The sequence below is a fragment of the Rhinoraja longicauda genome, chromosome 2 (assembly GCF_053455715.1).
Source record: "Rhinoraja longicauda isolate Sanriku21f chromosome 2, sRhiLon1.1, whole genome shotgun sequence".
Lineage (NCBI taxonomy): Eukaryota > Metazoa > Chordata > Chondrichthyes > Rajiformes > Arhynchobatidae > Rhinoraja > Rhinoraja longicauda.
The window spans coordinates 110,599,760-110,616,798 of record NC_135954.1 but is presented as its reverse complement, the minus strand read 5'-3'; the positions used below and the strand labels follow the sequence as shown (position 1 = coordinate 110,616,798).

The 17,039-nt window shown below is 46.2% G+C and overlaps 2 protein-coding genes across 4 annotated transcripts in view; one reads left to right on the top strand and one right to left on the bottom strand.

The window, feature by feature from the left end:
- The window catches only part of bop1 (BOP1 ribosomal biogenesis factor), a 185,807-nt gene extending 179,130 nt beyond the window's left edge, over nt 1-6,677 (bottom strand). Inside the window, 1 exon segment of the mRNA XM_078429715.1 lies at nt 6,582-6,677. Coding sequence (XP_078285841.1) covers nt 6,582-6,677 — 96 coding nt within the window.
- Nucleotides 6,678-6,928: 251 nt separating this feature from the next.
- The window catches only part of hsf1 (heat shock transcription factor 1), an 83,217-nt gene continuing 73,106 nt past the window's right edge, over nt 6,929-17,039 (top strand). For 2 of the 3 annotated variants that reach the window (XM_078429702.1, XM_078429689.1), the window contains exon 1: nt 7,015-7,376. In XM_078429702.1, the coding sequence (XP_078285828.1) occupies nt 7,281-7,376 (96 nt within the window). In that variant the 5' untranslated portion in view covers nt 7,015-7,280. Of the gene's footprint in view, nt 6,972-7,014; nt 7,377-17,039 lie in introns of those variants that run through there. The other variant, XM_078429693.1, reaches the window with a different exon arrangement.

Here is a 17,039-nt window from a genome sequence, read left to right as displayed (position 1 = left end):
GGTTTAATGTGGATTTTTGCTGATGACAACTTTCACTTGAGATTCTTTTGTTTTTAGAACCAAATACAAATACTCATAGGAGACGAAATCACAATATTTCATCAGTATCATAACTACCATGGGAAAGTGCCACAGTTTGTAAGTCTTCATTTTAAATTGGACAATGGTATTAAAGGAAGACTATATATGGCTTTATGTGTAGGATGTGTCAGATGTTGGTTTAAATCGAAGATAAGACACAAAATGCTGGAGTAACTCAGCGGGACAGGCAGCATCTCTGGAGAGATGGAATGGGGACGTTTCGGGGCGAGACCCTTCTTCAGGCTTTAGTGATGCAGTGCAAACAGGCCCTTCGGCCTACCAAATCCAAGCCAACCAGTAATCATCCCGTACAGTAACATCATCAGTAAGGATAATTTTACCAAAGCCAATTAACCTACAAATCCGAGTGTGGGAGGAACCCGGAGAAAACCTACGTGGTCTTAGGGGAAACATACAAACTCCATGCAGGCAGCACCCACAGTCAGGACTGAACCCAGGTCTTTGGCGTTGTCAGGCAGTAAGTCTAATGCTGCACCACAGTGCCGCCCTTGATTGCAACCATGGTCCACAGTGTACAGATACCGAATAAAGGATATATTATTTAATGTGAGATAAAGTCCAATTGAAGATAGTTCAAAGGTCTTCCATGAGGTTGATGGTAGGTCGGGATTGCACTCTAGCTGGTGAGAGGACGGTTCAGTCGCCTCCTGTCATTGAGAGTCCAACGTGCAATTTCAGCAAGCAATTGGGCAAGCAGTCCAAGAGACTTTAGCATCAGAATTTGTTGAGGATAAAACAAATGTCTGACAGTAATCATTAGGACTTGCAGAATCCTTACCTGAAGAATTGTATAGTTTTGCTCCCTTTCCCAAGAAAGAATGCATTTAACACAGAGAAAGTGCAACAAAGATTCACTAGATTGGTTTCAGGAACGGCAGGCCTGCCACACAAGACCGAGTAGACCGAGTTTAGAAGAATGCAAGGAGATCTCATTAATATTTTTTCTCAGTTTCAAATGACTTGATAGGCTGTGAGCAGAGAGGATGTTTCCCCTGACTGAGAGGTCTAGGACCAGGGAGCACAGTTTCAGAATAAAGGAATGGATGTTTAGAATTGAGACAAGGAGATCGTTTTCTACCCCAGAAGGCGGTGGAGCTCACGTCATTCAGAGGGCAAGAGATTTGTGGGCATTGGCTGTATCAAGGTTATCGGGGTAGCACTGAATAATGGTGCCAAGGCAGAGGATCAAGCATGACATTGATGATTGGAGGAACGGCTGGAAAGCCAGATGGTCTAGTTTAGTTTAGAGATACAGCACGGAAACAGGCCCTTCGGCCCACCGAGTCCACGCCGACCGGCGATCCCCGCACATTAACACTATCCTATACACACTAGGGACAATTTACACATATATCAAGCCAATTAACCTACATACCTGTATGTGTTTGGAGTGTGGGTGGAACCCGAAGATCTCAGAGAAAACCCACACGATCACGGGGAGAACATACAAACTCCGTACAGACAGCACCCATAGTCGGGATTGAACCCGGGTCTTCAGCGCTGCAAGGCAGCAACTGTACCGCTGCAAGGCAGCAACTGTACCGCTGCACCACCATGTCTGCCCAATTCTGCTTCTGCCCATCTACATCTGCTCCTATTTCTCATGTTCTTATTTCATCCAAGACTAACATTTTTTCTATGTTCAAAGTTAACACTTACATAATATTTTTACCCTCACCTCATTAACACCAACCAATATTTCCACATGCTTCCTCCTCATCTACAAACATTACCATTGTGCACTTCCTTTGTGAAAACATTGGCAAAGTATTGAAGACGCAAGAAACGGCAGATTCTGGAATCTTGAGCAAAACACTAAACTTGAGCTGGAGACCTCAGCAGGTCAGGCAGCATCCGTGGAGGGAATGGACAGGTGAGTTTTCAAGTGGGACCATTCATCAGACTGTCAAAATATAGTTGAACAGCAGGAATCAAAGAGGAAATTGCTTGAGCATCCACAAAGAAACCAACTTCTTCAAAGTAGGCACACCTTGAGAAGATTTCACAGTGGAGCAGTAAAATGGAGATACAAGAAAAAACAGATGCTGGAATCTTAAGCAAAACAAAATGCTGGAGGAACTCCGTAGGTCAGACAATATCTATGGAGAGAATGGACAGACAAGCAAGGGTCTGATGAAGGGTCCCACCTGAAACCCAGGTGCCACCACCAAGTTTCAGAGGGATATGGTCCAAATTCACGCAAATGGGATTAGCTCAGGTAAACACAGGTCCTTTCACTGTCAACTGTGGGAAGTGTAACACCTGTCCCAAAACCTCCTCCCTCCTCCATCTAGGGATCTAAACAGCTCATTCAGATAAGACAGCACCTTCTTCAACCTCATCTATTGCATTCTGTGCTCTTGATGTGTCCACCTCTACGAGAGGACTGCTTCGCTTCACACCTGTGGTCTGTCCACTGTGGACATTGGGATCTTCCAGGTGCCGTCCATTTTACTTCCCCTTCCTATTCCTACACTGACGTGTCAGTCCTTGGCCTCCTCCGCTATCAGGGCAAGGCTAAACACAAACTATAGAAACATATTGTGCCTGGATAGTCTACCACGCAATGGCATGGACATTGAAGTGTCCAATTTCAGAAAGAGCGGCACTGTGGCACAGTTGGTGCAGCTGCTGCCTCACAGTGCGAAAGACCCGGGTTCAATCCTAATGTTGGATGTTGACAATGTGGAGTTGCCCGTTATCCTTTGATCAATGCATTTTTTCCTCCGGGCACTCCCATTTCATCCTACATCCCTGAGACATGGGTTTGAAGGTTAATTGCCATTGGTGTGTCGTACCTGCCTGCATTGGATCCCCTCCATTCCAAGCTTCACCACTTCACCTGTCAGCGTGTTCCAGGCATCCATCGATTATTTACATTTTCTTCAAACCTTTCCCTTTTTGCTTAAAAAAATTCCCTCTAGTATCTGACAGTTCCACCCTGAAGAAAAGACTATTGAGAATGTCTATGCCTCTCATAATTTTATACTTTCAGGTCACCCTCAACCTCCGAGCCTTTTATTCACAGAAAACAACCCACATTTGTCCACCTTTTCTACACAGCTAATACTCTATCATCGTAGATTCATAAATCATGAAGAAAGGCCTTTTGGTCCAACTCATTCATGATCACCAAGATGCGCATCTAGGTTCCATCATAGATGAGGCTCTCACTAGGGTCTCTTCGATATACCACAGCTCCGCTCTTGCTCCCCCTCCACCCAGTCGCTATAGGGACAGGGTCCCCCTAGTCCTCACCTTTCACCTCATGGGCCGTCGCATACAGCACATAATCCTCCAACATTTTTGCTACCACCAACGGGATCCCACCATTAGTCACATCTTCCCATCTCCACCCCTTTCGCAGAGACCGTTCCCTCCGCAACTCCCTGGTCAACTTATCCCTTCCCACCCAAACCACCCCCTCCCCACCAGGTACTTTCCCCTGCAACCGCAGGAGATGCAACACCTGTCCCTATACCTCCTCCCTCGACTCCATCCAAGGACCTTGACAGTCCTTTCAAGTGAGGCAGAGGTTCATTTGAATCTCCTCCAACCTCATCTACTGTATCCGCTGTTTCAGGTGTGCACGCCCATACAACGGCGAGACCAAGCGCAGGCTCAGCGATTGTTTCGCTGAACACCTCCGCTCAGTACACTCAAACCTACATGATCTCCTGGTTGCTAATCACTTTAACTCCCCTTCAAATTTCCACACTGAACTTTCTGTCCTGGGCCTCCTCCATTGTCAGAAGCCCAGCGCAAGTTGGAGGAACAGCACCTCATATTTTGCTTGGGCAGCTTATACCCCAGCAGTATGAATACTGACCTCCACATAACCCTTGTTTTCACTCTCTCCATCCCTCCGCCTTCCCAGTTCTTTGACCAGTCTGATTGTCCCTCTGATTACACTGTATCTCTGTTTGCTTTGTTGTCACCTTCTCCTAGCTAACAATGATCTATTCTACATTTTCCTAGACCTTCATCTCTTTTGATCTCTTACCCTTCCTTATCTCTGTAACTCCCTCTCCCCTGACACTCAGTCTGAAGGGTCTCGGCCCAAAATGCCACCCATTCCTATCCAGAGATGCTGCCGGTCCCGCTGAGTTACTCCAGCATTTTGTCTCTATACTCTTCTGCGCTCATCCCATCTGCCCGTATTTGACCCATATCACTGGAAACATTTCCCATCCATGTACCAGTCCAAATATTTTTTTTAATGTGGTTATTGTACCTGTCTTAAGCACTTCCTCTAGCAGTTTGTTCTCTATATGTATTGCCCGCTATGTGAAAAAGTTGCCCAGCAATTTCCGATTAAATTTTTCCTCTATCATCTAGATTGCCCTCTAGTCCAGATTCCCCTACTCTGGGAAACTGTGTGCATTAACCTTATCTATGCCCCTCATGACTTTACACACCTCCCTTCTGGGCTCTTTCCAACTTAATGGCAACTTTCCAACAGCAGGGCAACCAAAACTGAGAACAGTATTCAAAGTGTAGCTGAAGAAGCCATTTGATACGTTTGCCTTCATTGGGAAGGGTATCGAGAACAAAAGTTGGGACATCCTGATGCACCTGTACAAGTCAGCGATGAGCCCACACTTGGAGTGCTGCACGCAGTTCTGGTCGCACAGCAATAGGGTAAATGTCATTAAGTATGGAAAGGGCGCAGGAACGATTCATCAGGAACTTACCGGGATTTCCAAGCTTGAGTGATAGGGAGAGGTTGGATAGACGGGGACAATTTTCTATGAATTGTAGGAGGCGGAAGGATGTTACTGAGATGTACAAGATCTTGAGGAGCATGGATAAAGTGAACACTTAGTGTTTTTCCCAGTCTAGATGATTCTAAAACTAGAGCATTTGGTCTTAAGGCGAGAGATTAAAGAGTGTAGTCCGTATCTGAAATGTGCCAGAGGAAACTGCAGAAGTGGATACAGTTCTTACTTTCAAAAGACATTTAGACAAATATGGACGGGAATAGTTTTGAGGGATATGGGCCATATGCAGGCAAATGGGACTAGCCCAGAATGGCATGTACAGGGTGGACCAAATGGCCTGCTTCCATGATTATGGACATTAGTTAGTTTTGGATTAGTTAGTCTCATATTATTTTAGATTCATATACACCAGGGTGCAATGAAATTCCTTGTTCACATGGTTCAGATCAAAAAATGATTGGAATCAATGAGAATACTATAAGCTGGCAGACTGTTACTTATGGAATGCCACAACAATCAATAGACAATAGGTGCCGGAGTAGGCCATTCAGCCCTTCGAGCCAGCACCGCCATTCAATGCGATCATGGCTGATCACTCTCAATCAGTACCCCGTTCCTGCCTTCTCCCCATACCCCCTGACTCCGCTATCCTTAAGAGCTCTATCCAGCTCTCTCTTGAAAGCATCCAACGAACTGGCCTCCACTGCCTTCTGAGGCCGAGAATTCCACACCTTCACCACTCTCTGACTGAAAAAGTTCTTCCTCATCTCCATTCTAAATGGCCTACCCCTTATTCTTAAACTGTGGCCCCTTGTTCTGGACTCCCCCAACATTGGGAACATGTTTCCTGCCTCTAATGTGTCCAATCCCCTAATTATCTTATATGTTTCAATAATCTACCACTGATGCAGGATTTCAACTGAAACATCAACAATTCATTTTCTCCCATAGATGCTGCTCAGCCTACTGAGTTATCCCAGTAGATTGTTTGTTGTTCCAGATTCCAGTGTCTGCATTGTCTTGTCTACAATCTGCCTGCCCTTCAGTTATTTGCAGTTCCCCAAAAGACAATGTCAACCAGTCAACTGTCCTGATAAAACTTCCCATTTTATGATGGCTTGGAGCTACCTGGGAAAGCGGGCATTGCAGCAGAAGTAATGTGCAAAAGGATGCAGGTGAAGTGAATGCATGGGGAGATGGGTCGCATGCAAGTTATAATATTCAATAATGGAAAAGGCATGCAGAGTTAAATTGCCTTGTCCCTGGTGGTTCTACCAGTACCTTTCCTAACCACGTTGTTCTGTACTTGAGATGACTGGCAGAGATATGGACCTAGTGCAAGAGGTATAAACACTCTTCTTCATGCACTTGGGTATGATGGCCCAAGCAGCCGCTCTTCTGTATCTTTTCTATAATTCAACTGCACAATCCCTGGCTGGATATACGTTCCCCCTTGAATTCCTTTGGCATGAAAGTTTGTTTCCAAACATCTTCTGGAACGCCGCAAAAAAATGACATCCATGGATTACTCCATGGAGCCAACTTCAGAAGACTGGACGCTCCAAGTCTTCTTCAGTCTATACCTGTGGGAGGGGGAGAGAGAGAGTCTCCCCCTTGAAACAAGAAGGCAGACGCATGTTCGGCTTCCTAACCCACCACGTTACGAGTTTCCAGGATCATCACAGCCTGCTCGCCACGCTTCTATCAAAAGGTGACAGATAGATCGGCGCAAACTTAAAACACCCACAAACTGCTCACCTGCTCCTGAAGCTCAGGGCCCGGGGCCAGCCTCTTGCTCCCCCCGCTCATGCTGCCGCCGCTCCTCCTGGCCACCGACATGCTCTCGGCCGCCATCTTACTAGAGGAACGGCGACGTCGACATCACCCAATCAATCCTACTTTAAAAAAATAAAATTTAAAAAATAGAAATCGAAACGAAACATACCGTTGGCATTCTGACAAGCAAACCAATTGAATAGACCGAGAGAAAATCAATACATATGTGCTTTGGTTGGCGTTATTAAAAAAAAATAGCGGTCAAAGGTCAAATTTGATTTTTTATTGTTGTTGATTTGCCAGCCCCCGTGATTAAATATATCGATCGGTTTTCGATATAGAGAGAAGAATATAATAGGCAGATAATTTGAGGTAAAATATGAGGTGCGGTGGAGTGGGGAGTGGGAGGGGAGTGGAGCTGCTGCGTGAGTAAGATGGCGGCGGTTGCCGGGGACCGCACTTCTAGGGCGGGTTAAGCACCATCTCCGAGCTCAGTTTGTAAATCTTCCCTCTGTTTCTTCTTTTCCTTGTAACTGCGCGTTGAGGAAGGCGCCGGGTGGTGCGGAGCGTTGACAGTCCCCTGGTGACAGTTTCTCTCTCTCTCTCTCTACTCCCCTGCAACCCCCTCCCCTCGCCGGCTCCCAGGCCCGGCTGGGGCCTTCCCCCACCCGGGAGCTCCGGATGGACGCGCACGGCAGCAACGTGCCCGCTTTCCTCACCAAGCTGTGGACTTTAATCGAAGATCCCGACACCAACGAGCTCATCTGCTGGAGCGCAGTAAGTGAGCAGAGGCTGCATGGGCATGGAGGGGGAGGGGGCCTGGGCGAAAGGCGCAAACAAAACGGAGGGCCGGGCGTTAAACTCTGAGACAAGGCTCAGCAATAGCGCTTAAATTGATGCACTTTATCCACTGCTGAGATGATCTTTATTAAGTTGGCTTGTCAGTGTACACTTTTTTTTCCCAACAATTGTAATTATTATTGGCTTAACTTTCCACTTTAGTTACTGCGGAGAGGAGTGGGACTGTCATTTGACTCTCCGAATGGATTTATAACCTTGGTCGTGATTGTCGACCCAGTGTTAACTGGTGTGGTCTACGTTTGGTTTAATGTCATTGAACGTGACACACAAATGAATAGTTAAATAACCCTATCGTATTATTCACGAGTACCATCGCTGATCATTTTTACTTCTACCTGTCACGCGAATAATAAAACAAGCGGGTGAATTGGTTTGTAGCCAGCGCTCCTCCAAATTGCAACAGCCCAGGGCACTGCGGAATTTTAAAGATATCTGCGTTTGTAATAGTACCGAGGTCCCCCCCCCCCCAAGCAATTTGCTGATTTAGTCTCGATGTTTACAAATTATTAAGCAAGAAGGCTGAGGTATTTAAGAACACAAAGAATAGAAGTGACCCTTCAATGCCTCGTCTTTTATTTAGTTATTCGATAAGGTAGAGAGTCAGATGGATAACAGCATGGAATCAGGCCCATCGGTCCACCAAGTACATCATCCACCCACTTCTACAAACTCTACATTAATCATATGGTATAAGAAAATAACTGCAGATGCCGGTACAAATCGATTTATTCACAAAATGCTGGAGTAACTCAGCAGGTCGGGCAGCATCTCGGGAGAGAAGGAATGGGTGACGTTTCGGGTCGAGACCCTTCTTCAGACCCTTCTACATTAATCATATGTTCCCCATCCTCAGTAATTCCCCCTCCCCCGGGTTACACCATTCACCTACACCTTAGGCAGATCATGTTAATTTCTTGCATCAAGACCCTTTACTATACTAAACTTATACCCCTTGATCCCCTTAATATCTGCAAACTTTGTGCCATTTACAACATTCACAGTAAAATGCAATACTCAAGAAAGTTCAATGCACTGTTGTGCCATGCCATAATATGCTGATTATCTGCTGCTACATAGGCCATTCTAACCATAGTTTCTTACATTTTATATAAATATGTGATAGCAGCAGAATTAGGCCATTTGGCCCATCATCTAAACCTCCATTCAATCATGGCTGATCTATCTCTCTCTCCTAACCCCATTCTCCTGCCTTCTCTGCATAACCCCTGACACCCGTAAACATGATTGCTCTAATGTGAACACTTGAAACAATCTGCAGTGTCCTAAATTGAGAACCGTCAGTTTTCCTTGGAGCAAGGACTTTTGAAGAGATTTAAGAGGTATGCAATATTACAGTGGACTTGGATAGGGTACTTGAAAAGTAACTATTAACATCAGTAAGTGGTTGGAAGCTTTGGTGGCACATTTTCAGTGGAGCAAAAGAATACAAGGATGATGTGACAGTTATTTACATAGAACAATGCAGGACAGGAATAGGCCTTTCCTGTCTGCCAACGTGAATTAGCCTTTCAGCCCGATGTCTGCACCGACCATGATGCGAATCCAAACTAATCCCATCTATCTGCTCACGGTCCGTATCCCTCTGCTCCTTCCAGTTCGTGCCTCTGTTTAAACGAGTCTTAAAAGTTACTATTGGATCTGTTCCTACCACCTTCTCTGGTAGTGAGTGCTAGGCATCAGCCACTCTGTGTTCAAAATAAAAAAGTGCCCTCTAAATCTCCTTTAAATGTTCACCCTCTTGACTTAAATTTATGCCCTCTAATATTTGACAGCCCACCCTGAGAAAAAGACTGGATTAAGGTGCATGGGATGAACAATAAATTGTTCATGTAGAATCATACCTGATTTACTGATAGAAGCCAAACCGGTCAAGTTCCGCAGGGATCTGTAGGCCTCTGTTGTGCTTACCCTTGGGCACAATTTCAGACAGGTAAATGCTTGTCTGAATGCGAGCCTGTCCTAAATTTCTTCAAATGAATTTCATTTTTGTTTTGATACCTCATTTGGACTGACATTATGAATTTAGTAACAGTTGAGTCATAAATTGGACGATTGTTCACACTTTATGAATACTAATTTTTCCTTTCCCTGTGACATTTTCATTAACATGGGTTTTGGAGCCAAAATAATTTTTGAAAATTGATATTAATGATTTACTGCTTCTATTACCAACAGAAAATGATAATTGGCACCTTCCAAACAAATGTTTCCCTGCTTAATCGGCTTTTAAAACTATTTGAACCAAACGGGAAACAAAAATGTGAAAATTATTAGATTTGGTATTGATTAAGGGATAAATGGTACTATCATTGGATCTATGTCTTCCATCTGAGAAAGTAAGAATTTTTAGTTTTAATTTAATTTGTTTTCAATCAACAGATAACATATTTGAAAATATACCACACAGTTGATTTATTGACTTAGATTCTTTTGTCATCACCAGAATAGAACTTGGGAGCAAAAGCTTCTGATTGAAAAAGGACTAAGTACATAATTTATATTTTATAATGTTGAGTTTATTGTCATAGTCATACTGCAAGGAAATAGGCCAATTGCCCAACTCGTTCACGTCAACCAAGAAGCAAGTCCCATTTTCTGGAGTTTGGCCCATGTCCCTCTAAACCTTTCCTATCCATGTCATGTGTACAAGTATGGCGAGGTATAGTCAGAATGAAAATGTTGCTTGCAGCAGCATCACATAGATTCAGGCAACACAAACAAAAATAAATTATGGATAATTTGCATGCATTCAATAACAATGAAAAGAAAAAGACTACAAAAAACAAGAGAGGAATTATTACTTTCACTGATTTAACTGATATGAGTAAAGGTGGAGGAGTGGAGGTGGAAAGCATTCAGCTTTCACATGATTACTTTTGGATGAGGGAGATATTTATTATCCAGTTTTGCTACTAAGATGAATTACTGCAGCTCCTATACCTTCATTTCCCTTCTCCACAAGTGTTGCTAAGTAAACGAGGACTTTGACCCAGTGATTCTGTAGAACTTGTGAAGCGTTGCTGAGTTTGAAGACAAGTGTTCCAGAGATATTGATATTTTTTGCAAGTAATGAATGAATGAATGAATAAGTTTATTGGCCAAGTATGCATATACTAGGAATGTGCCTTGATGCTCCACTCACAAATGACAACACAAACACAGTTAACAATTAAGAATAAAGCATAAACACATCAAAACAATAAGGATACACCATTACGGTCTAAACATAAAATGGTGAAAATAAACCAGAGCAAAAAAGAGACTACAGACTTTGGTTATTGAGTAGAACTATCACTCGTAGAAAAAAGCTGTTTTTATGTCTGGCTGTGGATGCTTTGACAGTCCGGAGTCGCCTTCCAGAGGGAAGTGCTTCAAAGAGATTGTGGCCAGGGTGAGAGGGGTCAGAGATGATCTTGCCCGCTCGCTTCCAAGCCCTTGCAGTGTACAGTTCGTCAATGGGGGGGAAGGTTGCAGCCAACAACCTTCTCAGCTGTGCGAATGATCCGTTGCAGCCTCCGGATGTCGTGCTTGGTGGCTGAGCCAAACCAGACCATGATGGAGAAGGTGAGGACGGACTCAATGATAGCAGTATAGAATTGGACCATCGTTGCTTGTGGCAGATTGTATTTCCTCAGTTGCCGCAGGAAATACATCCTCTGTTGGGCCTTTTTGACTGTGGAGTCGATGGTGGCCCCCCCATTTAAGGTGCCTGGAGATGATGGTTCCAAGGAACTTAAATGACTCCACAGATGTGACAATGGTGTTGTTGATGGTGAGTGGGGGGAGCGGAGGGGGATCTCTTCGAAAGTCTACAATTAGTTCCACTGTCTTGAGAGCATTGAGCTCCAGGTTGTTGCGATGGCACCAGGACACCAGCTGTGTCACTTCCCATCTGTAGGCAGATTTCTCCCCATCCTGGATCAGTCCAATCAGGGTAGTATCATCCGCAAACTTGAGGAGCTTGACAGAGGAGTCTGTGGAGGTGCAGTCGTTGGTGTAGAGAGAGTAAAGGAGAGGGGAGAGTACGCAGCCTTGCGGTGCTCCTATGCTGAGGGTCTGCGGGTCCGAGATGTGCTTTCCCAGCCTCACATGCTGCTTCCTGTCCGCCAGGAAGTTGATGATCCACTGACAGAGGGATCAGGCACAGTCAGCTGGGAGAGTTTGTAGTTTAGTAGCTCTGGCACAATGGTGTTAAAAGCAGAGCTAAAGTCCACAAACAGAATCCTGGCATAGGTCCCCTTGCGGTCTAGGTGCTGGCGGATGAAGTGCAGGCCTAGGTTGACTGCATCATCCACCGATCTATTGGCCCTGTATGCAAACTGCAGGTGGTCCAGCAGGGGGTTTGTGATGTTTTTCAGCTGGACCAGCACAAGTCTTTCAAAGGTCTTCATGACTGCAGAGGTAAGTGCGACAGGCCTGTAGTCATTAAGACCAGTGATCCTTGTCTTTTTGGGTACAGGGACAATAGTGGAGACCTTGCGCTGCCCTCGCAGCTGCGGCTTGCCTGCAGTCCGTTTGTCTTTTGTGGTTTTTGTCTTGATTGTAGTTTAGATATGATGTAGTGTTTGCGGTTGTGTGTTATGTGGGCGGGGTGGGAACTGTAAAAGTGTCTCTCCCGAACGGAGACGTGACCTTTGTTTTCTGTGTCGTGTCTCCGTTCCCGCGTCGGCCTACCATCGGCCATGCACCTGGAGCTGGCGGCCTCCGGCTGGGACCACCTGGGCTCTGGTTCGCAGAGCCCGCGGCCCGGACTCACCTGCTGCGGCGCTGGCTGCCTTCGGATGCTCCGGGAGCGGCTGCGACTCGTCTCCGGAGGCTTCGGTGCGGGCCGCCTGTACGTCGGAAGCCCGCAGGCCCCTTGGTGGGGGCCGACATCGGGAGCTGCGGCAGCGTCTTCGCCCGCCCCGAATCGCGTGGCTTGGGTCGGCCCGCCGCAGACCTTTCACCGTCCGGCGTGGCGAGTAGGTGTGAATTGCCGCTTGGAGTGGGTGGGGACGGATCCAGTCTTTGCACACTGGAGTCAGTCTTTGAGTACGTGTGAAGTGGTGATTGCGGGTGGAGGGAGGGGGTCCCAGGGTTATGTTTCTGTTTCTCAAACCTGCAGTAAAACTCGATCATAAATCTTATAGAGGAGGGAAAGACTATCAAAATTAGTAAATGTTTACATTGTGTGTGCACCCTGCAAGTGTGGTGTGTGGGTATCGGAGGAGGTGAATATCTTGTTTGTGACAGAATGCTGATTGGCTGAAATTGCAGTGCTCAGTAGTGATGAGCTTTTAATGGCATGGCTGCATCCATTTAGATGACTGTGGTATTTATTCACAAAATGCTGGAGTAACTCAGCAGGTCAGGCAGCATCTCGGGAGAGAAGCAATGGGTGACGTTTCGGGTCGAGACCCTTCTTCAGACTGATGTCAGGGGGGCGGGACAAAGAAAGGATATAGGTGGAGACAGGAAAATAAAGGGAGATCTGGGAAGGAGGAGGGGAAGAGAGGGACAGAGGAACTATCTAAAGATGGAGAAGTCGATGTTCATACCACTGGGCTGCAAGCTGCCCAGGCGGAATATGAGGTGCTGTTCCTCCAATTTCCGGTGGGCCTCACTATGGCACTGGAGGAGGCCCATGACAGAAAGGTCAGACTGGGAATGGGAGGGGGAGTTGAAGTGCTCAGCCACCGGGGGATCAGTTTGGTCAATGCGGACCGAGCGCAGGTGTTCAGCGAAGCGATCGCCGGGCCTGCGCTTGGTTTCGCCGATGTAAATAAGTTGACATCTAGAGCAGCGGATGCAATAGATGAGGTTGGAGGAGGTGCAGGTGAACCTTTGTCTCACCTGGAAAGACTGTTTGGGTCCTTGGATGGAGTTGAGGGGGGAGGTAAAGGAACAGGTGTTGTATCTCGTGCGGTTGCAGGGGAAAGTGCCCAGGGATGGGGTGGTTTGGGTAGGAAGGGACGAGTGGACCAGGGAGTTACGGAGGGAACGGTCTCTGCGGAACGCAGAGAGGAGAGGGGACGGGAAGATATTTCCAGTGGTGGGGTCCCGTTGTAGGCGACAGAATGTTGGCGGATGATTTGTTGGATCCGCTGGCTGGTGGGGTGGAAGGTGAGAACGAGGGGGATTCTGTCCTTGTTGCGAGTGGGGGGGAGGGGGAGCAAGAGCGGAGCTGCGGGATGTAAAAGAGACCCTAGTGAGAGCCTCATCTATAATGGAGGAGGGGAGGCCCCGTTTCCTGAAGATTGAGGACATCTCTGAAGCCCTAGTGTGTAACACCTCATCCCGGGCGCAGATGCGGCGTAGACGGAGGAATTGGGTGTAGGCGATAGACTTTTTGCAGGGGACCGGGTGGGAAGAAGTGTAGTCCAGATAGCTGTGCGAGTCAGTGGGTTTATAGTAAATGTCCGCCACTAGTCTGTATCCTGTGATGGAGATGGTGAGGTCCAGAAATGGGAGGGAGATGTCGGAGATAGTCCAGGTATATTTTAGGGCAGGATGGAAATTGGAAGTGAAGTGTATGAAGTCAGTGAGTACTGCATGGGTACAAGAGGAGCACCAATGCAGTCGTCGATGTAGCGGAGGTAGAGTTCGGGGATGGGACCGGTGTACACCCGGAACAGGGATTGTTCGACGTACCCGACAAAGAGGCAAGCATAGCTAGGGCCCATGCGAGTGCCCATAGCTACGCCTCTGGTTTGGAGGAAGTGGGAGGAGTCAAAGGAGAAGTTGTTATGGGTAAGAACCAGCTCTGCTAGGCCGAGGAGAGTGTTGGTAGATGTGGATTGGCTGGTTCTACGGTCGAGGAAGAAACGGAGGGCTTCGAGACCATCCTTGTGGGGGATGGAAGTGTAGAGTGACTGGACATCCATGGCAAAGATGAGGGAATGGTGGTCTGGGAACCGGAAGTTATCGAGGAGATGGAGAGCGTGTGAGGTGTCTTGGACGTAGGTGGGGAGGGATTTAACCAGGGGGGATAGGATGGAGTCGAGGTAGGTAGAAATAAGTTCGGTGGGACATGAGCAGGCAGAGACAATGGGTCGGCCGGGACAGTTCTGTTTATGGATTTTGGGTAGGAGGTAGAATCGGGCCGTGCGGGGCTGGGGAACTATGAGTTTGGAGGCATTGGAGGGTAGATCGCCGGAGATGGTGAGGTCCGTGATGGTGCTGATGATAAAGGTCTGGTGTTTGTCGGTGGGGGTCATGGTCCAGGGATAGGTAGGAAGAGGTGTCTGAGAGTTGTCGTCTGGCCTCGGTCCGGTGGAGGTCAGTACGCCAGACCTAGATGACTGGATCTGTAGTTGTAGATAGTAAATGAATGACACAGCAAATGTGCTGCTTCCATCAAATTGTATCAGTGAAATCTCCACACCCCCTACCACCAAAAGAAACTTCAATTTCCCAAAATTGTGGATCGTGATGATAGTATTATTCAGTGTCATTGGGAACTGGCTGAGCTTTCTCTACTTCTCAGTTTATTGCCCATTACTTTGTTTCATACCATGCATGACCCGTTGCCATGACGCTGGTCAGTTACGTTTATAGACTGACATGAGATGACATCTCGTGCCTTTCTGATTACTGTACAATGTCTGAGGTCAGCATTAGGCTGGGCTCTTAATGCAATGCTGCAGATGCTCAAAGGCCAAAGGGCAGTATACTTGAAACCGGAAAGTGCCATTGGCATCATCTTTAGAAGAGGAAGCTTTCTATTGACTTTTATGACTTTCACTGGGGGTATGTCCTGCCCATAGCTTTTCTATGCACATTAAAACCTTCAGTGAGCAACATTTATGCAAGCAGTTTCAGAACAAGAGCAGAAGTCGGGTCAGGTCGGTAGGGTTAGTAAGGATGGTGAAGCTGTGCAGAAAATAGTTCTGATCTGGAGCTCGCTCCCTGTAAAAGTGATTTTTACAAAACAGAATTGATCTCAACCACCAAATAATAATTAGATGGCAGACGGGAAAGTAATTTTATCGGCTAAGTGAGTAGATTTGGGAAGTGGGACTGAAAGAGGACTCGGCATGGGTTGATGCGTGATTCCTCGTCTTGATGATTCAATGGATGCATTCCACCAGGTGGCGCCGTCAGCGGTGGCAGCCTTGCCAACGGTCTGCCTTTTCTTCTTTTTTGTTATTTTTAGTGTGGTTTAAAACGTATGTGTCAATGTTCTCTAGTTTGTTTTACGTGGGGGGAGGGGGGGAACTTTTTTCTCAATCTCGTATCTTGCCGGAGATGCGATTGTTTTCCGGATCGTATCTCTGGTCACTCAGCGGCCTAACATCATGGAGCTGGCGGCTTTGCTCGAGACTGACTTTGAGCCCCACCGCGGGGCCGTGGACCTGCCTGGGATCAACGCTCCAACCACGGATTTCAACATCGAGGAGCTCGCAGTCTCAGGTAGAAACTGATGTCGGGAAGCTCCAAATCACAAGAGGTTCGACCAGCCCTGACCCGGAGTCCGATCGCCTGGTGCGGGGGAGCTGAGATCCCCCCGATGCGGGAGCTTCATCGCCCCGACGCGGACTGCCAGCTACAGGAGCCAAGATCGCCCCAACAACGGAAGGTTCAAGGCCCCGACCACGGGAGAACAAAGAAGGGAAGAGATTGAACTTTTTTTCACCTTCCATCACAGTGAGGAATGTGGAGGAGTCACTGTGGTGGATGTTTATGTTAAAATGTATTTTGTGTGTCTTATCTTTTATTGGTATGACTGTATGGCAAATCAAATTCCTCGTATGTTGCAAAACAAAGTTGGCTAATAATGTATGATTATGATTGATACTTTTTAATTGAAGAAATAGAACACTGACTTGGAACAAGACGGTGAACTAGAAATATTAACTGGGGTTATGACAGCTGGCGTACATTTTTTATACTGCTATTTATGGGAGGATTATTGCTGGGGGGTGAATCAGAGTTGCCACTCAGACTGCCAGTATTTGTGTGATGCGATCCAATAAGATTGCAAATGGTTTCCGATAATGATCACGGTCAATAATTTTTCTCGCTCAATGTTTTCATATTTTTTCATGATGAAACAAAATGACCAGATTTGATGGATTATAAACCAAATATCATTACTTTGTATCTCATCATTCACTTCGTTTTATGTTTCACTCATTTCCACTGGGACTTCTGCAAACATGCACAAATCACATTCTAGAAACTTTAGTCCAATTTATAATAAATCTCCATCTCCTTAATGTCAGTGTTGATTAAAGAAACAAATCTGAACAGCAGCGTCAGTTTTTTAGTCTGTGCTGAATCTGAGTAGAATTCTATAAAAGTTGTGCACTCAGCCGTGTGTTTCCTCTTGCCATTTTGAATCTAGTCGTAGTTTTATAATCCAGTCCATGTGCCTCCCTAGATTCATTCAGCTGTTCATCTTAGCTTGTTGTTGACTATTTTAATTGTGTCAAAATAATGACAGACTTGGTTTAGGTCTGGGCAAGTATTGTTGTGTTTTGTAAGGAGCTCTTTCAGTTTCAATATTTAATGAAATCACTTAATTCTATTAAAAATAAATAATCTTAAGGTACAATTTGAAAAGGTTTTTCTGCTTTG